This window comes from Carcharhinus amblyrhynchos, chromosome 1 (assembly GCF_965287045.1).
Source record: "Carcharhinus amblyrhynchos chromosome 1, sCarAmb.v2.hapA, whole genome shotgun sequence".
NCBI classification, from domain to species: Eukaryota; Metazoa; Chordata; class Chondrichthyes; order Carcharhiniformes; family Carcharhinidae; genus Carcharhinus; species Carcharhinus amblyrhynchos.
Window position 1 is genome coordinate 131,768,780 of NC_137324.1, and position 23,202 is coordinate 131,791,981.

Below are 23,202 nucleotides of genomic sequence, written 5' to 3' on the forward strand. Positions count from 1 at the left end.
ACAAAAAGCCCACAAAAATGCTGTTAAATGATTTAAACAGTTCTACAAGGTTAGTTCTTACTACAAAGTGCTTTAAACTTATTTAAACAGGTTTTTAACAGGTAGTTTCTTATCTGTCTCCCTGCTCCTTCACTCGTCTGATGACCATGATGCTCCAATCGATTTTAATACGCAATATTGGAATATCTACCAATTCTTGATGCCCACACTTCATATCCTGTCAAATACATGCCAAGGAGTGAGATGAATTATTAGGTTTTCTCCGCACTAAAGAAACAGCTGGTGTTTGTTTCATCATCCAATTTTAGACCTAGGAGTGAGTGATACTTGAGTTTGCGCACAGTATGGTCTTTGCAGTAGCCTCTGTGTCTATTTTGTTTCCTTTGCACATTTTGCATTTATTCTTGTTTTTCTCCTGTTTTTGCTTTTGGATGACAGCTGTTTATTAGTGGTTAGCACTGTTGCCTCACAGTGCCAGGGATCTAGGTTTGATTCCTAGCTTGGGTCACTGTCTATGTGGAGTCTGCCCACATTCTCCCCATGTCTGCGTGGGTTGCCTCCAGGTGCTCCAGTTTCCTCTGAAAAATATGCTGATTGGCTACATATCTGAACAGGCACCGGAGTGTGGTGACTAGGGCGGCACAGTGGTGCACTGGTTAGCACTGCTGCCTCACGGGATCAGGGTTTGATTCCTGGCTTGGCTTACTGTCTGTGTGAGTTTGCACATTCTCCCTGCCTATGTGGATTACTTCCAAGCGCTCCCAGCATCCAAAGATGTGCAGGTTAGGTGGATTGACCATGCTAAATTGCTCCTTTGTGTCAAGGGACCAGCTAGGGCAAATGGGGATGGGAATAGGGCCTAGTTGGGATTGTGGTCGATGAAGATTCGATGAGCTGAATGGCTTCCTTGTGCACTGTATGATTCTATGATAGGGGATTTTCACAGCAACTTAACTGTATTAATGTAAGCCTACTTATGACTGTAATAAATAAACTTTAATAAAAAACTTTAAAGATTACTCTTCCGTTCATACCGCCTCTAAACATTTTTTTTTCTTAATTTGACCATTATCACTTGCTTTAGCCCTGCTCTACCAACTCATGGTGTTTAATGTCTCCCATCCTATCACAGGTCTTTCTTTTTTGCTCTTTTTCCATCCTTCCCATTTCACTTGCTTAAAATCCATTGCTAACCGTTTCCAATTATGATGAAACGTCACCTAGCTGAAATGTTAATTCAGTTCTCTCTACAGATGGTACGTTATCTGCTGTGTATTTCTAGCATTTTCTATTTTTACCTTACATAAACCAATTTAAGTATCTGATATTATAGATAATGTAACATTTACTTGATGTCATGCATGTTTCCCTGTTCTCAAATACAAAGGGTATTAGCCTTTTTTAAACTAAAAAGAGAATTGTTAAACCAGAGTTCTCCGCATACATGAGATTTTATGTAAAATTGTTGTGTAAAGTCTGCTAAACATAAATTCATTTTTACAGCAATTTCTGTGCGAATCAATTCATAAACGGTAAATGATTTATAAGAAAATTGATTTCTAGAAGTTAAGTGAATTATGATGTAGAATGTTTTTCAATACTGTCACACAAATAATGCATAGTAAAAATAACATGAATGATTTTGAAGTTGAAGTAATTTATTACAAAATGTAGAACAAACCATGCTATGCATTGTGATGTTTGAATTTTCATTTGTCTATTAATTTAACCGTTTAAGTTGTTTACTTTGATTTTTTTTTGGTTTTACATTTAACTAAAATTTGTACAAGTTGGAGGGCACGTGCTTGACACCCTCCTGCCACAACCTACTGAGCTCTCAATCTTATTCATCTACTTAGAGTGCCAACAAACTGAAAATTGGTGTTTTCCAACAAATAGCAGAGAAATCAATGGGTTATCTCCAGGCAACTACCTCTTATTCTTGAGCAGCGGTGTTGGAGTCTTGGGAACAAATTTCATTTTTGGTCACATTCGTGTACCCTTGTGTAGGTCAGATCAAAGGAATAATTTTAAAAGAATGTTCTTAAAAATAAACCTCAAAACCTAACACATTTAGAAATGCCACAGGATAGGGTGTTATTTAGGCAAGGGGATGTCTTATGATCCCAATTTTCTGGAATGACCCAGTTCACATTAAACGGATATCTAAATTCCGGGAATTCCTTAAAATTGCTTTGTAGTTAGAATTTAAACACTGAGGCAATAATATCCAATGGAATAGGCCAGTATAAAAGAGGAAGATTTATCAGTTTTAGAGGGTTGCCAATAAACCAGAAACTCATCTAACATGTGTCACCACCTTCCTACGTCAGGAGGAATACTTTGTAAAAGTTGTTGGTAGATTTACAAACTGAAATTAAAACAGCAGCCTGTCCAACACCCTTATGAGATTTTACTGTAACTCATGCGATCAGTTCTTAAAGTATCCTACAATCACTTAAATATATAACACCCTCCAAATTACTCATCATCCTGACTTGAAAATATGTTGCTGTTCCTTCACCGTATGAGGTCAAAATCCTGGAACAACAACTCCAACACCACTGTGGATGTGCTTAGAATAGCATCATAGAACCATAGGATCCCTACAGTGCTGAAGGAAGCCATGTGGCTCATTGAGTCTGCACTGACCACAATTGATCCAGGCCTTATCCCCGTTACTCCACATATTTACTCTTCTAATCCCCCTGACAATAAAGTCAATTTAGCATCTACACTACAAGGACTGCAGTGGTTCAAGAAGGCAATTCACCACTACCATTTCAAGGACAATTAGGGATGGGCAATGAATGCTGGCCTGAAAAATAAGTTCAAAAGCTTTCACAGCCATCTTTACATATTATGTGATTGATTTAAACAGTTAATTAGAAAACTAATTGTTTTATTTGAATATAGTTAATATTTGATTAAAGTATTTGAACCAAGTTCCCATTCCAATCACTTTGCCCTGCTTTAAGTTTATTTATTAGTCACAAGAAGGCTTACATTATAACTAATGAAGTTACTGTGAAAATTCCCTAGTCGCCACACTCCGGAGAATTTAGCATGGCCAATGCACCTTTCAGACTGTGGAAGGGAAGTGGAGCACCCAGAGGAAACCCGTGCAGATATGGGGAGAACGTGGGCAGACTCCACACAGTTACCCCAGCCGGGAATCAAACTCAGGTTCCTGGCACTGTGAGGCAGCGTACTAACCGCTGCCGCCCTTATTGCTTTGAGTGAATGTAAACTATAGCTCTTTTTTAAAAAAATTATTGTTCTGCTTTGACTGTGTGATCAATTTGCTGGTTCATTGCATCTTGCTGAACTAAACACCAGTTTTTGCATAGCCCATGCACTGAAGCTGAAAAATTTCTTTTAAGCAAATTAGTTCTAATTTTCATTGGTTTAGGTGTTTTGTTTTTTAATGATTTCAGTAGTAGTCATATTGACATCAAATTGATCTTGGTTGTCTAAATTCATTCCAAATTCTGCAGTTCAAGCAGTCGCCCATGATCTTCACTGACTTACTATCTCATTATGATTTTATATGCACCCACATTAATTTCATTTTGAACAATAATGCAATATTGTGCCTCAATGCAAAGATTTGCACTATTCATCATGCTGACTCAGCAGGATTAGAATTTAAAGTCTGAAATGGGGATGTTGCCTCAGCAGATACTAGAATGAATTTATGCATTTTGTGATTTTATTCTTAAAACAGTGCCATCAGTTGGTGCAGAACATGTTTTTGAATTGAATGTCTTACATGGGGTGCCTGTAAGTTTGCAATGTAATCATTGTATTATTTCTTCACCCTCAAAAGGTTCTTAACAAACACTGTGTCGAAGCAGCCGTGATGACTGGCTTGGCCCTAAACTGTACTATTAACAAGAAATCCAAGTTTGACAGAAAACACTACTTCTATGCTGACTTGCCAGTAAGCTTGTGCATAGTTTCAAATAACTATTGTTACGTTACCTTTGTTACCCTCTTCACGCGTATTTCATTTTCAAAATGTTTAAAATCAGAATTTCTGGTGGCATCTTTTCTTATGACATTGAATACAGAATCTTAAGATATTGTTGCTCATGAAATGATCATGCTGTGACCTTGATCTTAAGTTCGCCATCTGATTTCTAACAAATGCTTCCCCACATCTTTAGAGGATGATGGGGCATCATCTCAGGCTCACTTTTTCTCCCTGTTACAAACAGTGATATCGAAGCCAATTGTCGGCCTCCTTTTACCATACTGATCAAGATCAATTAAAACAGCATAGCAAGGCTTCAATCTTGTAACCACCTTAATCTGTGTAATCTGGGCTGTTTTTGATTGCTTGAGGGGTTAAAAAGGAATTTGAGAGTATTTTGTTCCCCTTATTGTCTGTTTTTTTTTCCTTTTTGTTTTGCCTATTCTGGGAGATTACATAGCTGTGAGGTAGGAGGAGAGATCTTGTACAGAGGGAAGAGATATTTAATCATTGTCGAACCATTGTGGCATAGACTTGATGGACCAACTGATTTTTTTTTCCTGCCTGTCCTTTTTGTAAGTTTGCATTTGATTCCATTACCAAACCTTCTCAATGATATGCGGATCGACCAGTGTATCCCCTTCTTACTGGCTACTGGAAGAATGTAATGTTGAGACATTGTGAATGGAGCAGCAGTTCTGTATGGATGTGAAACTGCAATTGAAAAATAAATGACATGCAAGTTTGTATCTGTGTCTGTTTTTACTGATTTTATTGTTCTCCCCATCCCCGGGTCTTTCAACTCCCTATTTAAATGATAGCCATCTCTGCTCCTTTATCTGTTTTAGTATTTGACTTAATATTTGTGCTTCTTTATTTGTTTTAGTTTCATTTGATTTTAGTTTCTGTTATGTTACTATCAAGGCACAGTATTGCAAAGGCAAATATGTCATCTCATTTATTTTGCCATGCTACCTCGGGCAACAAGATGATGACAGTTTGATATCAATTTGCTGAGAGCAGATACATTAGAATTGATATTTTCCAAATTTGGTAAAATAGATATTTTCCAAATTCTGCAGTTCAAGCAGTTACACATGACCTTCACTGACTTACTATCTCATTGTGATTTTATATGCACCCACATTAATTTCATTTTGAACAATAATGCGATATTGTGCCTCAGTGTGAAGATTTGCACTATTCATCATGTTGACTCAGTGGGATTAGAATTTAAAGTCAAATATGGGGATGTTGCCTCAGCAGATACTAGAATGAAGTTATGCATTTTGTGATTCTATTCTTAAAACAGCGCCATCAGTTGGTGCAGAACGTGTTTTTGAATTGAATGTCTTACATGGGGGTGCCTGTAAGTTTGCAGTGTAATCATTGTATTATTTCTTCACCCTCATGTATTCTACATTCACTCAAAGCAGTGTGGGCAGCACGGTAGCACAGTGGTTAGCACTGCTGGCTCATAACATCAGCATTCCATGCTTGGGTCACTGTCTGTGCAGTGTCTGCCCACATTCTCCCCATGTCTGTGTGAGTTTCCTCAGGGTGCTCCAATTCCCTTCCACAGTCCGAAAGGTGCATTGGCCATGCTAAATTCTCCCCCAGTGTACCTAAACAGGCACCGGAGTGCGGCGATTAGGGAATTTTCACAGTAATTTCATATTGAGATTTTTAAAATTCTTATTATCAACAGATCTGAAGGATGTTTACACACTTAATATTAAAAATTTGTGGCAGTTAAATCTTTGAATTTAGTCTGTTTGATGTGAAGACATTTCTGCAGATATTTGAGAAATATTTTTTGTTATGCATGTAGGTTGGCTATCAGGTAACACAGCAGAGATGTCCAATTGCCATCAGTGGAAGCCTTGCGTATAGCCTTTATGCTGGGAAAAACAGAAATCACATGATATCTAAATTGGTGCGAATCAAACAAATCCAACTGGAACAGGATAGTGGCAAAAGTCTCCATGATGATGCAAGAACCCAAACATTAATTGACTTAAATCGAGCTGGTAGGTATGAATGTTAAAATTCACAATGTAAAATTGACATTTTACCCAGTGCCACAGATATGAAATTTATAAGAAAATGTTTTGGAGCTGTCTCCTCAAGTTAAAATGGTGAAATGAAGAGCGTCATGTGACCTCTGATTTCTGCCTGCCTGGGTGGTTTGGTTGCTATGGGGACAAAAAGGGCTGAAGTCATGAGACTTGCTGAGCAAGGTCCAAGGTTCTTTGATTGTAAAGTACATTGAGTTGTTCAAATGATGCAGTAATGATGCATTGTTTAATTGCAAGTTCCTTCAAGTTGCTTTTCTGGTTTCACAAAGGAGGTAGATATATTTCTAATAAAAAAAAAGATATGGGGAAAGGTGGGGAGGTGAATTTGAGATCATGAACAGATCAGCCATGATCTGATTGAATGGCGCACCAGGCTCAAAGAGCTAAATTTGCCTACTTCTGCTCCTAATTCTTATGTTCTAGAAATATAGATGTGGAGATGCTGGCATTGGACTGGGGTAAACACAGTAAGAAGACTCACAACATCAGGTTAAATATCTAAATAAACCTGTTGGACTTTAACCTGGTATTGTGAAACTTCTTACTGTACAAACATAGAAACAAATCCTTTCACTATGAAGGCCAAGATACCATTTGCCTTCTTAATTGCCTGCTGTACCTGCACGCTTACTTTCAGTGACTGATGCACGAGGACTCCCAAGGTCTCGTTGAGTATCCACATCTCTCAATTTACACCCATTCAAGTAATAATCTGTCTTCCTTTATTGCTACTAAAGTGGATAACCTCACATTTATCCATATTATCCGGCATCTGCCATGTAGATGCCTACACACTCAGCCTATCCAAATCATGCTGAAGTTCTCGAATGGCTGCTGCTGCTTCATCTCCATAACACACAATTTCTGGAGTTCACCTATTCGTTCTTTAAATGCCTGCTATTGCCTGTCCACTGTCTTTCCTTTCAGTAATGTTTCCCAGTTTGTCATGGCCAATTCATGCCTCACACCGACAAAGTTACTTTATTGGAATTCAGAACCCTGGTCTCAGAATCAACTACATCATTATCCACCTTGACAAAGAATTCTACCATATTATGGTCACTCGTCCCCAAGGGTTTTCTCACACTAGATTGCCAACTAATCCTTTCTTACTGCACAACACCCAGTGTAAAATGGCTTGATCCCTTGTTGGTTCCTCAATGTATTGCTCCAGAAAACCATCCCATATGCAGCCCAGAAATTCTTCCTCTATTGTACTGTGACTAATTTGACTCTCCCAATCTACATGCAGATTAAAGTTGCCCATAATCACAGATGTTCCTTTAACACATGCATCTCTGATTTCCTGTCTAATGCTTTTCCCAACATTACCACTATAGTTTGATGGCCTATATACTACTCCTTACCTCCCCATCTCTTTTCCCAACCCAACTCTTCCCTCCCTAAACCATGGCGACATTGTTGCACAGTGGTTAGCATTGCTGCTTCACAGCACCAGGGACCCGGATTTGATTCCTGGCTTGGGTCGTTGTCTGTGCGGGTTTCCTTCCACAGCCTGAAAGATGTGCTGGTTAGGTGCAATGGCCATGCTAACAACTTCCACGGTGTACCCAAACGGGACTGTGGCAATTAGGGAATTTTCACAGTAACTTTGTTGCAGTGTTAATGTAAGCCTATTTATGACACTAATCAATAAACTTAAAACCTTAAAACTTACATTTTGACAACAAAATGTAATTTTGCTTGCTAAATATTGTTGATTGCAGGGGTTGGTTTGATGGAGATTGTTATGGAACCAGATATGTGTTGTGGAGATGAAGCAGCAGCAGCCGTTCGAGAACTTCAACTAATCCTCCAGACACTTGGTACAAGTCATGGTAATATGTCAGGTAAAGAAATGTTTTATAATTCTGAAATAGAAAGCCCTTATCTGTTTACTGAAAATTACATTTATATTTAAATTTGTTGCTCATTATTATGAAACAACCATTTTGATGGAAAAAGCACTGTTTATAGAGGATTTCTTTTTTTAAAAATTGTGCAGTAATTTGGAAAGAATTTGGAATTATGTTGGCATATCAAGTAGGAAATGTGTAGTGAAGAAAACTTATACCTTATACATATGTATTTTGCCAAAAAAGACTAGCATTCAGAACTAGTTCCATAGTTGCCTGAAGCCCAAATGTCATCTTTAGTTACCAGACAGAGAATGTCAGTAAGCTGTTTGACTGCAAGAATAATCTTGATCTTAACATAATCCTTTTACTAGCTTGTTGAGTTTTTCTTCCCTCGAATCAATTATCTTTTTGCTCCTACTTTCTCTGGGATATGGTTCTAGCATCTGCTATCCTTTGATACCTTACCTATGTGCCTCTTATTCGTGTATGAGCCATGACAGAGAGTGTCGGTAATTCATTTAGTCATCAGGAATGGACTTATTACAGCAATTTTGTCTTTGCCTGATGTGCACAAACATATGTCCACACTTCCAGCAGATAAACTCCGTAGCAATCCAGTGCAGTGACCTTGTTTGATTCCTTTTTCCTCACTAGCTCATTGGCACTGAGGCTAATTATACCATATCTGCTGCCACCCGGTCTAAAATCAGGTAACTCAGACCAGAAGATGAATCTGGTACCTTCCTGTTGTGTATATATGTCATATCTACTCACTTGCGAAGCTCACTGAGCTATCACACAGTGGCAGTGTTCTATGCTGTCTACAAGACGCACTGCAGCAACTTGCCAAGGCTCCATTGGCACTGTTGTCACCCATAACAACAAGGACAGCAGGCGCATGGGAACACCATTATCTGTCATTTTTCTCCAAATCCCACTCCATCTTGATTTGAAACTAATTTGCCATTACTTTACTGTTGCTGTGTCAAAACCCTGGAACTTCTTCCCTTACAGCCCTAGGTATACCTATGCCTCATGGGCTGCAACAGTTCAAGAAGGCATCTCACCACCACTTTCTCAAAAGTATTAGAGATCAGCAATAAATGATTGCCTTGCCAGCGATGCCGTGACACATGCAAAAATGGTTTAAAGAGGTTTTTGAAATTGGCAGAGATATTTTCACAAGAATTCCAGAGTGCAGATTCCTGATAGTGGAGGGGTTTTATCACTGTCAGGGTAAACCCATAGACTTGTGGGAGATTGCAAACACTTGGTAGAGAATGCTGTGGAGGGATTTGAAAATAAAAACAAAGATTTTAAAATCAGTGCACTGGATAATGGGAGCATGTGACTTCATGAGAAATTACAACAATTTGGATTTCTGGGCAATAAGATGAATTGGAGTGCTTGTTGAACTGGAAAAGTTTCTTTTTATATCTCAAAGCAGAAATTTGTGTCAATTTCCGATTCACATTTCTTTCATCTGGCTGAGGTAGATCGTAATGATGGAGGTTGACAGGATAAATTTGGGAAAACTACAGGAAATTAACAAGGAGTGAAGATGTTAAACCATGTGCATCTGCATTGCATTGTTCATGAGATAACCAGAGTGGCAAGTAGTGTGCATCATACCTTTTCCACATGCTCTTTCCTGAGTTTGTATATTAGAAACTTATACATTCTGAAAACAACTGTAATTCTTATTCAAAACTTTCTAGCAATTTTGCACACTTTATATAGTAGAAACGATGTCTATTTTTGTGAAGGTTAAGCAAAATTCTATTTTGATAGCTATTTTCGACTATACATTAAAATTCCTTTGGTTAACTATATCAAGTATTATATTTTGTTCAATAGACTGAAAATAAGAAAATTTCTCTTAAGTCAATTAAGATTTTAAGTCTCGTGTACAATTTCACTCCTTTCAAGTATGGATTGCTCATAGTTTGATACCATTATGCACATTTAAGAAATAAATAGGACTAGAGTACCATTATTCTCCTAGTTTAGTGAGTCCTAATTTATTTTTCATCATGATGCTAATGTGAGGCTTAATGGAAAATCAGTTCTGCAGGTAATGGAAGATTTTTCTGAATTGGAAATTTAATGCAACCTGAATTGCATGCATAATACTTTGTTAATGTTCTTCCTTGATGTTATGTACACTGCCAGGAAACAGATTTTGAAGAACTATGGTTCAGTGAATTTTAATTTTATGTTTACATTACAAAACAATCTCACAACAGTAAACAGATTGTATGCATTCTATTTCTATAAAGGCATGTCTTGCTTTTATTTATGTAGAGGGACAGTTAAGAGTGGATGCCAACATATCTGTACATCGACCTGGGGAGCCATATGGTGTGAGAGCTGAAGTGAAGAATATTAACAGTGCCCGATTTTTGGCAAGAGCAATTGGTCAGTCAACATCCTCCATCTGCTCTAATCTGTCTTTATAACCGCATGGCATTGTGTAGCTTAATTGCATCCTCTTTTACAGTGCCTCCAATTGAAGTGCATTTCCTAAAACTCCATCTGAATAATCAATATTTTTGTTGTGTTTGTTTTTGCAGCAATTACTTAAAATTCTAAATGCAAAACATTGCTTTGAAAATATGTATTTAACACAAGTTAGTTTTTTGTTACAGAAGTAGTTGCAGTGATCATCTAGAATATAATGAATGTTTTTTTTTTACAATAGATTATGAAATTCTGAGACAGATTGGCGTACTGGAGAATGGAGGGAAAATATTAAATGAGACCAGAGCATTTGATTATAAAACAGGGTGAGAATTTACCTCTCTGGGGGAAAGGGAGAATCTGAAATGTTAAACTCCCTTGATTTTGATGATAAAGTTTTGTGGTATATTGTTGAGCTATATAGAACTATAAGAACACTGCTTTTATTGTGCATCTTTGTTAAGTTGATTATCTCACCAGCAATGTAGTACAGACACTACAGGATATTTTGGCATCCTCAAACTAGGGAATAATCAGATACTGATCCTTGTCCTGATCTTTGACAATTTTATGCAAAATTTTCCTCTGTAGATCTGAAGTGAGGACAATATTGAGCTCAATTTATAATGGTCTCCATGGAACAATAGCATTTGAATATTCAATTACCAGGAGCGGGCCTTTACTTGATGGCATTGTCTTAACCTTTGAGTCAGAAGATGCAGGGTTTAAACCCTTACTGGCTTAGTTCTGAGCTACCGTAAAATTCTAGATTATTCACTAGCTGTGGGTAGTGCCTCTTTATTGTCTTAGTTCTAGAAGTTCATTAAATTCCAGCTGTTTAGGACAAATGCAAAATTGTCTGATGTAAAAATGATTTCAGCAGTGGAAGAAATGCTTGTCGCGATGTGTTGACCAGCCCGTGAATCCTTCCACGACTGGCACTACTTTCTCAAAGGAAAGTGAATGAAGATGTAAAAAACAAGTAAATCTCTATGTAGGGCTAAAGCCGCTTCACATCTAACTTCTCCTTCCTCTCTAGTGCCCTCAAATTTATTACAATCCAATACCTAGTCAATCTTTCTCTTAGAATTTCTCATGTAAATAACTTCAGTCTAGCTCAACTCGTCATAACAAAACTATCCAATCTATTGTCTTGCAGAATCTGCCTTAGCCAGAGCAAGTATCTGGGAGGGGGACTCAATATCCTTGGGTTTATCTCTTTGCTCTTAGTCGTTCCACAACATTTTATGTGACTAATCATGCCATTTTAATGACATCCAGTTTTCCAATGTTGAGCTCCATGGAACCAGCTTTGCACATTTCAACTGCTAATTGTCTGAATCTAGCCAGTGCTTCTTTATCAATGGCTTATCTTCTTGCCCCTTCCTAACTAACTAAAGTTTCCTGGTTGGCCAATTCTTCTTGTTCCTTTAAGCTTCTTTAAGAAGTTATCATCTGAAGGCATGAACCACGGAAATGTACAAAACTTTGAGAGGACTGATAGTACAGATACTGAGAGGCTGTTTCCTCTGGTGCAGAGTCTAGACTAAGAAGCATAGTCATACAGTCATACTCGAAGCTGAGATTTTTGTGCAATATGTAGCAAGCCATGATGATCTGCGAGATCCTCCTGACATTGTACTAGAGTACTCCCGTCAGATCTGTCCAGATGTTGGAATCGCATCTTTAAGATACCTTTTGTCTGCTTCAGCAATGCTTGGATAGCAATATTAGCATTGTTGTACCTTCTCTCTGCAGGATTTTGTGGCCATCACACAGATATCATCATTCAAAGGGAGAACAAGGCACCCGTGGCTGACAAGGGAAGTCAGGGATAGCATAAAAGCAAAGGAAAGAGTATACCACGAGGCGAGGAATAGTGGGAAGCCTTTAAAAACAAGCAGAGGACAACTAAAAACACAGTAAGGGCAGAGATGAAATATGAGGGTAAGCTAGCTAGTAATATAAAAGAAGCTCACAAGAGTTTTATTTAGACATATAAAAAGTAAGAGAGAGGCAAGAATGGACATTGGACCATGAGGCTGGAGAAGTAGTAATGGGGGACAAAGAAGTAGCAGAGGAACTGAATGGGTACTTTGTATTAGTCTTCATGGTGGAAGACACCAGTAACATGCCAGAACTTCAAAAAGAGACAGGGGGCAGAGGTAAATGAAATGGCCACCACTAAGGAGGAGGTGCTAGGGAAGCTGAAAGTTCTGCAGGTGGATAAATCACTCAGTGCCCAATGGACTACACCCGGGGTTGTGAAAGAAATAGCTGAGAAGATTGTGGAGGCATTCGTGGTGATCTTTTAGGAATCATTGGAGTCAGGGAATGTCCCAGAGGGCTGGGAAAAGGCTATATGACGCCCTGTTTAAGCAGGGAGGGAGGCAGAAGATGGGAAATCACAGGTCAGTTAGCCTGACCTTGGCTGTGGGTAAAATCTTGGAGACCATTATTAAGGATGAAATTGCGGAGTACTTGGAAATGCATGGTAAAATAGAGCTGTCTTCCAGTCCGCTGTGCTGTTTGAGTAATGCAGCAGGCTGGGTGAATCCCGGCCATGTTCTCACAAATGTCTTGTATAACTGAAGTGTAATCTATTTCCACTTTTGTATTCAATTTCCCTTGCAATAAACAATAGCATTCTGTTACCATTTCTAATTATTTGCTGTACCTGCATGCTAACCTTTTGCAGTTCATGCATGAGGACACCCAACTCCCTGTGCATCATAGAGCTCTGCAATCCCTCACTATTTAGATAATGTGCTTTTTTATTCTTCCTGCCAAACTGGATAATTTCATATTTTTCTATATTATATGGTATTTGCCAAATCTTTGCCCACTCACAACTTACGTGTATTCTTTTGTAGTCTCCTTATCATAGAAATCATAGAAACCTTACAGTGCAGAAAGAGGCCATTCGGCCCATCAAGTCTGCACCGACCACAATCTCACCCAGGCCCTATCCTCATATATTACCAACTAATCCCTCTAACCTACGCAACCCAGGACACTAAGGGTCAATTTAGCATGGCCAATTAATCTAACCCGCACATCTTTCGACTGTGGGAGGAAACCGGAGCACCTGGGGGAAACCCACGCAGACACAGGGAGAATGTGCAAACTCCACACAGACAGTGACCCAAGCTGGGAATCAAACCCAGGTCCCTGGAGCCGTGAAGCAGCAATGCTAACCACTGTGCTACCGTGCCGCTTATGTCCTCTTCACAACATACTTTCCCACCTATCGTGTCATTGGCATATTTAGCAATCATACCTTTAGTCCCTTCATCCAAGTTATTTATATAAATGGTTAAAATGTTGAGGCCCCAGCGTTGATCCGTGTGGCACAATACTTGTTACATCTTGCCAACCAGAGAATGACCCATTTATGCTTACTCTGTGTTTTCTGTTAGCTAGCCAATCTTTTATTCATGTTGCCCCCTACACCATGAGCTTTTATTTTCTGCAATAGCCTTTGATGTAACACCTTGTCAAATGCCTTCTGGAAATCTAACCAATAGATTCACACGGTTCCCCTTTATCCACAGCAGATGTGACTTCTTCAGAGTACTCCAATAAATTGGTTAAACATGATTTTCTTTCACAAAACCTTGTTAATACTGACTGATTAACTTGAATCATTCCATGTGTTTCACTATAACATCTTTAATAACAGGTTTTAACATTTTTCTTGAGACTGATTTAAGCGAACTGGCCTGTTGTTTCCTGCTTTCTATCTCCCCCCTTTTATGAATAAAGGAGTTACATTAGCTGTGTTCCAATCTAATGGACCTTGTCAAATCTAGGGAGTGTGGGCAAATTAAAACCGATGCCTCAATTATCACACTAGCCACTTTATTTCGGTTCTGAGCATGAAGTCCTTGAAGATCTGGGCACTTGTTAGCCCGCAGCTCCGATAATTTGCTGAGTACCGCTTCCCTAATGATTGTAATTTTCTTGAGTTCCTCCCTTCCAGTTCCTGATTTACAGCTATATCTGGTACTTGTATTCTGTATGGTGAAGACCAATGCAAAATACCTGTTCAGTTCATCGCCAGTTCACCTTCTCCAGTCCTGTTAACTATTATATGCATCTTTGATCAGATAGATCTGTTGGCATTGGCCCAGCATCACATGGTCAATTTCAGCTCAGTCAATCCCTCAAAGTCATCCTTACCAACACTCTGAGATTGATGCCTAAGTTGGGACAACTATCGTACAGTCCTGGTTCTTGGTAAGATGAATCTTCCAATAGGAAATTTTTGCAAGAGAGGCACAATGAATGCAGTCAATGGTCACATTAATTTAAAAAGTTTAACATGCTTTCCTTAAATGGAAAGATTTTTGGAAGATTGCGGTCTTTAATTGTTAAAAAATAGTAAAGGAAGCAGGTTTGGATGTAGATATTTGGAGCTGTTGGTTATTAACTCTTTGAACTTGATCATTTTTGAGCTTTACGTACTATTTAGAAATACTTAATCGTCCATTCAAAATTTTACAGAGGCATGTGGGCCTTTGTTCAGTTCTCGAGACTGTGCCAGTCCAGTGATGTGACCAACCAGGAGACTGTAGTGTCATGCAAGTGATTGTTTGTTACAAAATGAACTGCCCACTGTTGAACTTTCTCAAGGAGGGTAATGTTTTCTGCAGTATATGGATCCCAAGCAGCCATTACCGTGCTCCAGATGAGCTCTAACCAATGTCTGCTACAACATTTCCTTTGTTGAAGAGGGATAGAAGTTCCATTTCACCAATGCAAGCATTTTAGGAGGCTGCTTGTTGACTTTGTACATTCCATTTGGGCGGCATGTTGGACAATGGTTAGCACTGCTGCCTCGCAGCACCCAGGGACCCAGCTTCACTTCCAGCCTTTGGTGACTGTCTATGAAATTTGCACATTCTCCCTGTGTCTCCATGGATCTCCTCTGGGTAGTCCGCTTTCCCCTCTCAGTCCAAAGATGTACAGGTTAGGTTGATTGGTCATGCTAAATTGCCCCTTAGTGTCAGGAAGCTAACAGGGTAAATACGTGGAGTTACAGGGATAGGGCCTGGGTGGGATTGTTGTCGGTGCAGGTTTTTGGGCTGAATGGCCTCCTGCACTGTAGGGATTCTTTGATTCTATGAAATTATTTTGGATGTGGATTCCCAAGTAACAGCATTTATCAGTAGCTTCAAGGGGGGAATTATGCATTGTGTAGTTGAGTACTGATGGACATCGAGTATTATTAATTTGCATGATGTAGTATTTCTCTTTTTTTTGTTCTTTCATGGGACTTGAGCGTCCCTGGCTGGCTAGTAGTTATTGTCGATCCCTAGTTGCCTAAGTGCAATTAAGAGTCAACCACATTGCTGCAGCTCTGCAGTCACATGTAGGCCAACCCGGGTAAAGACGGCAGATTTCTTTTCGTAAAGGACATTAGTGAATCAGATGGGTTTTTCCGACAATCGACAATGGTTTCATGGTCATCAGTAGATTCTTAATTCCAGATTTTTTTATTGAGTTCAAATTCTACCATCTGCCATGGCAGGATTCAAACCCAGGTCTCCATTAGCTGAGTTTCTGGATTGATAGCCTAGCAATAAAACCGCTAAGCCATCACCTCCCCTTAAATTGAATTTCATTTCGCTGTTTGTCCATTTGTCAATATTATTTAGATCTCCCTGAAGCATCTGTTTCAGCACTGGCTCTATAGATTAGGTGTTTAGCTTCAATGAGTCTAATCTGGCTTGATATTTTATCATGGATGTCATTTATAAAGGCGAAACAAGTGTGGGCCCACGGGCACACTGCTTAAGACTGGTTTCCAGTTTGAGGCTTGCCCGTTTATCCATTGTATGTTTTTTTTGGACTCCATAATGATTTAGTTTGTCCAGTAGCTTTGCATCAGGTATGTGTTCAAATGTCATGGACAAAATAACTAAATCTGTGATAATGTGATTGTTATGTCAGATTGATCCTTTCTTACCTCTAGAGTCCCTTGATCATGGAGTGGAGTGGTGAACAAGTTGGCTAATGAGCCTGAAGTGCTGAGAGGAGGGCGGCAAGAGGATTGATGAGGGGCAACGAATGGAAGATGATGAGGCCGTGAGGGATTGGGAGTGGGGCATCAATTAGGAGGCATCCAAAACAATGTTCTTTGCAGGCAGCCTGTTGCCATTGCTGGCAGTGACATCGCCAAGTACAAATAGACCACTGATATTTTTCAATATCAGACAAAGTTGCTCACCATGCATGAAATCAAAGAGATGTAGAACATCTATGGAGTGATCCCTCATCAGTTTGCCTTTGCTATCAAAGGTGGCATGCATAGAGCCATTTCTTATATGCTTTATCATGGTTATAGAGCCCAATTGTTGACCTGATGGCTTTCCACACTGCGCGTAAGGATGAATTGTCTGATTTTGTTGGGACTGCCTAGTCTTCCCAGCTCGCCTTTTGTCCGTAGCCTGCCAGAGTGAGCATGCTGGCAGAAGGTGGGAGATGAATGAGGTAGAAATACCCAATTTCAATTCCTAGGAAAACTATCCCCATTTTAGTGGGGGAAGCGAAGAGCCAATATGGGAGTTTGTCCCCATGACTCAGCGTTAAGTAGACCCCATTTTTAGCCTCATCAAGCTGAGACAATAATCTTAATAATAAGGATGTAAAATCTTACCCATTCATTCTCACTGCTGTTTAATTTCATAATTTATTACTGTCATTCAAGAAGCTAGTCAAAGATTAAGTCTGATTGAAAATATGTTCTCATTTCCAAATAACTATGTTGGTTCACTCCTTAAAACTCATTTCCAGCTCTTCCTTTGCCAATTCCTCTGTCTGGCTATTTGAAGTTGTCTGATAAATCATTCTTAATGGTCAGGAGTGGCTGCATTTTGCTTGCCCTTCAGCCTACTGACACACCACTGTAGTGAAACTGAGGCCAATTGTAGTCCACAGTGCACACATTGACATCTGCTAGCTCAGCACAGATGAAGCCTGAGAGCTTTCTGGTTCAGCACCACATTATACAGTGCACTAAGCCATTGGGAAAAGACTATGGGCAGGATCTTTCAACTACGCTTGCCCCAACACCAGAAAATCCTGCCCGAGGTCAACAGAGCTTTGCATTATCCATGTCCAGCCAGCTACATTTCCAATGGCTGATGGAACAGGAAAATTCTGCTCTATTTGTTCCAGGATGGTGAATTCCATCATATCTAATAATTGTAGGACCAGAAAGCTTTTGGATTTATTTTAGGAAATTACTAAGCCAAAGGGCAATGTAGTTTTGTTTCAACAAACTGAGAGATAAGGATGACTCTGTACCTATGAATGTAATAGATTTTAGGGAAAAATATACACTTTTGCCTCCGACAATTTTATAGAAGTATGTTTTCATTTTTCAGGCAAACCATATCAATGAGAGACAAAGAAGGAAGGCAAGATTACAGGTAATTAGAATAAATTGTAGAGAATGTATGTAATTAATACAAATAAATATACATTTAATAATTGATGATAGGTGTTGACAAACACTACTGAAAACAGACTGATTTTGTAAGCCTCCCATGAAAGATGTGTTTCATTTGAAATCAAAAAACTTGAAAATTAATCTGCAGAGTTTTAAACTTGCTGCTAACACCTTTGAAATGTTTAAGATTTATGCCAGAACCGAATTTGCCTCCACTGGTTATTTATGACAATGAAACCATCCCTTCCAATGTGAATCCTCAACAAGTGGTGAATATTGACCACATTCGTGAGCAGCTGCCTGAGCTACCTAACGAGAAGAGAAAAAGACTGGTGGAGAAGTATGGTATTCTTGCTGAACACAGCTTCACATTAGTAGTGAGTATCTGGGCTTGATGTTGAGACTTGCAATGTATTTGTACAAATGCATGTATCATATGAAGCATGAGGTTATTACCTTCATTTTTAAATTGATTTATCAGTTGGCAGTCACACTAACAATTTCATCTCCTGTTTGCAAAAATCAAAATTACTGTGATCTCTGCATTCCTCTGGTACCTTGATCGTTGACTCTTAGAAGATCAACAAGATTTGGTTAACTTTTAGAATGTAGCTGAACTGAAATTCTAAATTCAATAAATAAACAATAAAATGCATTTAAAATTATATTCACTAGTAAATTGTTAAGGATAGGTAGAACATTTCCAGCCAACTATTCACCCTGTTAGAATAAAAACAAGGCAGCCTTCATTTGCAGGTTTTTTTGCAGAAGTGAGTGCTTTGTATCTGAATGAACCATAGTATCATAGAAGTGAGCTGTACTTTTGCAGGACAATTTGTTTCCATCAGCCAAAATACGAAATATTATGCTTTTGATTTGCATATCAACCCATTAAATATCTGTGCTGACTCTCTCTAATTAACTCATCTTCCCTCTCGAGGACTTGTTGACATTTTCCCTGATTATGGATTCCAAAACATTACCCACCACTGATATTAAGCAAACCTGCTTCCAGTTGCGAGGTCATCCACACACCTTATTGAATAAAGGTGTTACAGTTGCCACCCACCAATCCACTGGAACCTCTCCTAAATCTAGGGAAGATTGAAAGAATAAGGCAAACCCTTCTGCCATCTCCACCCCTGTTTCCTTTAGCATACTGGGATGTAAACCATCTAGACCAGGTGAATTATCTACCCCAAATATAGCTAGCCTTTCCAGTACCCACTCCTTTTCAACATTCACATTATCCATTACCTCCACTTCTTTTAATGTTTTGTCAGATTCCTCTTCCTTAGTAAGCACACATGAACTAGGAATAAGGAAATGGTCTTTTGGCCCCTGAACCTGCTTTGAATGGCTCATCTGATTGTAATCTCGACTTCACATTCCGCCAACTCCCAATTGCCTTTCACCCGCTTGCTTAATAAGAATCTATCCACCTCTGTCTTAAAAATATTCAAAGACTCTACTTTCACTGCCTTTGGGGAGGGGAGTTTTAATACACCTTCTGAGGAAAAAAAAGTATTATCGTTATAAGAGTGACCCCTTGTTTTAGATTTTCCTAGAATAGGAAACATCCTTTCTCCATCCCCCTTGAAGATCCTCCAGGATCTTCTATATTTCAATCAAGTTGTCTCTTATATTGCAAACTCCAGTGGATACAAGCCTGCGAGTGTTTTCCTTATAATCTTTGATGCAGAAAAGTTAGGAAAGAATTTTGAAGGAAAAAATGAAAGGATATTTTGTGAAATTTTCTAGTTTTTGACATTGTCACAGAATGAAAATGGACTTGTGCAATTTTTCGAAACTGTTGTGGAACAAACCCAGATCAATCCGACGAAGGTCATTGGTTGGATAATTAATAATTTCCTGGCATTCCTGAAGCAGAATAACCTCAGTGTAACCCAAAGGTAAGAAGGTATAATTTCCTGTAACAATTTACTGCAGATTAGCAGCTCAGTTTAACAATACTCACCATATTACTCTATTAGGAAGATGGCATTGAACACTTCTGCTAATGTAAGTTCTACTGAATGTGTAAAAACCTATCTGTCATTAATTCTGACACATACTCTGGCTGGGTTGAACGTATTGTCTGTACCATACAATGGTATAGCACAGCAGTATGATACAGACTGTGGTTAAATTCTGTGATTATTTATTAATTGCAGGACATGTAAGTAACTAACCAACAATTAAAGCAACAGTTAAATAATATTGTATTAAGAATAGTTATATATGCAGGTAGCTTTCTTAAAACCCTTTGCAAAAAGAAAGATATAGAGGGTGCTAAATATGGGGAATGATGAAAATAGAGAATGTGAATCAATGGAATATTGAACAAGGAGAATTTTGAGAAGGTTTTTGAAAACAGGAAGGGTGTAAACTGAATGAAGTCAGAGAGACCAAGAGTAGAATTGTTCAACAAGCAGGTACCAATGGTGGCACAGGAGTGAGGATTCTGTAATAAATAAGCAGAGAGTGCATAAAAGAACACAAAAAGTTGTAAGAGCTTATTAAGGTATGGTGGGCGATGCCCCTTGGGATTAGTAAATAAGGACGCACATTTTGGAATTGTCAAGCTGGGAACAGTAGAACTTGGAACTAGTAAAGGACTAGCTAGGATACAAAAGCAGCCTTTTGATATTTACTCATGCATTTCATGAGTTAAAAAGTACAGCAATCCAGTGCAGATAAAGTGAAGAAATTGTTTTTAACCAGTAGTATATTTACTCACAATAGTATTTTTATTTAACTTGTTGCAGAGGTACTTTAGAATTTAGAAAAAAATGTTAAATGATACATTAAAACTGGAAGATGTTAAATTGACCTGCGTTCTGAATTTTTTCCAGAAAAGCTAGAGCTCTGAAAAGTCAGTATTGTAAATGGGGATAGATTTCAAACAGATCTAGCAACTCCAGACTGATAGTCCATGAGGCACTGTGTGCCATTAGCAGCAGCAGAATGGTACTTGATCACAATCTGCAATCTCATGGCCTGGCATATCCCCCAATCTATTATTCCCGCCAAGCCAGAGGATCAACCTTGGTTCAATGAAGAATGCAGGAGGGATGCCAGGAGCAACACCAGACTTAATAATGAGGTGTCAACCTTGTGAAGCCACAACACAGAACTACTTGTGTGCCAAACAATGTAAGCAGCAAGTTATAGGCAAAGCTAAGTAATTCCACACCAATGGATCAGATCTAAGCTCTACAACTCTGCTACATCCAGCTGTAAATGGTGGTGGACAATTAAACAAGTCACTGGAGGAGGAGGCTCCACAAATATCTGTATTCTCAATGATGGAGAGCCCAACACATCCATGCAAAAGATGAAGCTGAAGAATTCACAGTAATCTTCAGCCAGAAGTGCTGAGTGCATGATTCATCTCAGCTTCCTCCAGAGGTCCCCAACTTCACACATGCCAGTCTTCAGCCAGTTCGATTCCACGTGATATCAAGAAACAGCTGGATACTTCAAAAGCTAAGAGCTCTGACAAAAATATTTTGGTAGTAGTCCTGAGCACACATGCTCCAGAACCCTAGCCAAGCTGTTCCCTCTATTCGGCAATGTGGAAAATTGCCCAGGTTTGTCCTGTACTTAAGAAACAGGGCAAATCTGATCTGACCAATTACTGCACCATCATTTACTTTCAGTCATCAGGAAAGTGATGGAAGGGTCATCAACAGTACTATCAAGCAGCACTTACTCAGCAATAACCTACTCATGGATGCTCAATTTGGGTTCAGCCAGGGTCAATCAGCTCCTGATTTCATTACAGACTTGCTTCAAACATTGATAAAAGAGCTGGATGCTAGAGGTGAGGTGAGAGTAACTGTCCTTGACATCAAGGCAGCATTTGACCCGAGTATGGCATCAAGGAGCCCCAGCAAAACTGAAATCATAGAATCCCTCAGTGCAGAAGGAACCCATTTGATGCATCGAACCTACACCAACAACCCTCCCCCCTGGGCCCTATCCCCTTAAGCCAACATATTTACCCTGCTAATCTCCTGATGCTAACGGCATGGCCAATCAGCCTATCCCACACATCTTTGGAGTGTGGGAGGAAACTGGAGCACTCAGAGGAAACCTTTACAAACATGGGAAGAACATGCCAACTCCACACTGACAGTCACCTGAAGAGGGAATTGAAATTCCCTGGCACTGAGGTAGCAGTGCTAACCACTATCACTGTACTGTCCAAATGGGAATTGGGGGAATATCCACCAAATTTGGTGATTGGATTCATACCTGGCATAAAGAAAGATAGTTGTGGCGGTTTGAGGTCAGTTATTTCAGTTTCAGGACATCACTGCAGGAGTCTCTCAGGGTAATGCCCTAGGCCCAACCATCTTGAGCTGCTTTATCAATGACCTTCCTTCCATCATGGAGAAACAAAGGATGAGGGGTTTCCTGCTAGATGTATATAAGATGTTGAGAGGTATTGATTGCGTGGATAATCAGAGGCATTTTCCCAGGGCTGAAATGGTTGCCACAAGAGGATTTAAGGTGCTGGGGAGTAGGTACAGAAGAGATGTCAGGGGTAAGTTTATCACTCAGAGTGATGGGTGTGTGGAACGGGCTGCTGGCAACAGTAGTGGAGGCGGACTCAATAAGGTCTTTTCAGAGACGTTTAGATAAGTACATGGAATTTAGTAAGATAGAGGGTTATAGGTAAGCCTAGTAATCTCTAAGGTAGGGACATGTTCGGCACAACTTTGTGGGCCAAAGGGCCAGTATTGTGCTGTAGTTTTTCTATGTTTCTATAAGGTCAGAAATGGGGATTTTTGCAGATGACTGCACGATGTTCAGCAGCATTTGCGATTCCTCAAATACTGAAGCAGTTCATGTCCAAATGCAGCAAGACTTCGACAATATCCAGGCTTGGCTGACAAGTGGCAAGTAATATTTGCACCACGCAAGTGCCAGGCAATGACCATCTGCAACAAGAGAGAGTCTAACCATCACCCCTTGACATTCAATAGCATTATCACCATTGAATTTCCCCACCATCAACATTCTGGGGGTTATCTTTGACCAGAAATTGAACTGGATCAGCCACATAAGTACGCAGGTCAAAGGCTAGGTATAAGCCTTTAAAGGCTGCGCCAAATAACTCACCTCCTGATCCCCCAAAGTCTGTTCACCATCTACAAGGCACAAGTCAGGGGTGTAGTGGAATATGCTCCACTTGCCTGGTGAGTGTAGCTCCAACACACTCCAGAAGTTCAATACTATCCAGGACAAAGTATCCTGCTTGATTGGTAACCATTTCACAAACATTCACGACTCTGCCACTGATGAACGGTGATAGCCATGTGTATCATCTATAAGATGCACTGCAGGAACTCAGCAAGGTTCCTT

The 23,202-nt window shown here is 39.4% G+C and overlaps 1 protein-coding gene across 4 annotated transcripts in view; it reads left to right on the forward strand.

Moving 5' to 3' along the window:
• Positions 1-23,202, forward strand: part of gatb (glutamyl-tRNA(Gln) amidotransferase, subunit B) — a 53,102-nt gene that overhangs the window by 9,981 nt on the left and 19,919 nt on the right. For 2 of the 4 annotated variants that reach the window (XM_080192899.1, XM_080192926.1), the window contains exons 3-10: positions 3,830-3,943; positions 5,808-6,006; positions 7,782-7,904; positions 10,218-10,331; positions 10,615-10,699; positions 17,765-17,809; positions 18,017-18,206; positions 19,591-19,742. In XM_080192899.1, the coding sequence (XP_080049025.1) occupies positions 3,830-3,943; positions 5,808-6,006; positions 7,782-7,904; positions 10,218-10,331; positions 10,615-10,699; positions 17,765-17,809; positions 18,017-18,206; positions 19,591-19,742 (1,022 nt within the window). The remainder of the gene's footprint in view (positions 1-3,829; positions 3,944-5,807; positions 6,007-7,781; positions 7,905-10,217; positions 10,332-10,614; positions 10,700-17,764; positions 17,810-18,016; positions 18,207-19,590; positions 19,743-23,202) is intronic. The other 2 variants (XM_080192908.1, XM_080192918.1) reach the window with 2 other exon arrangements.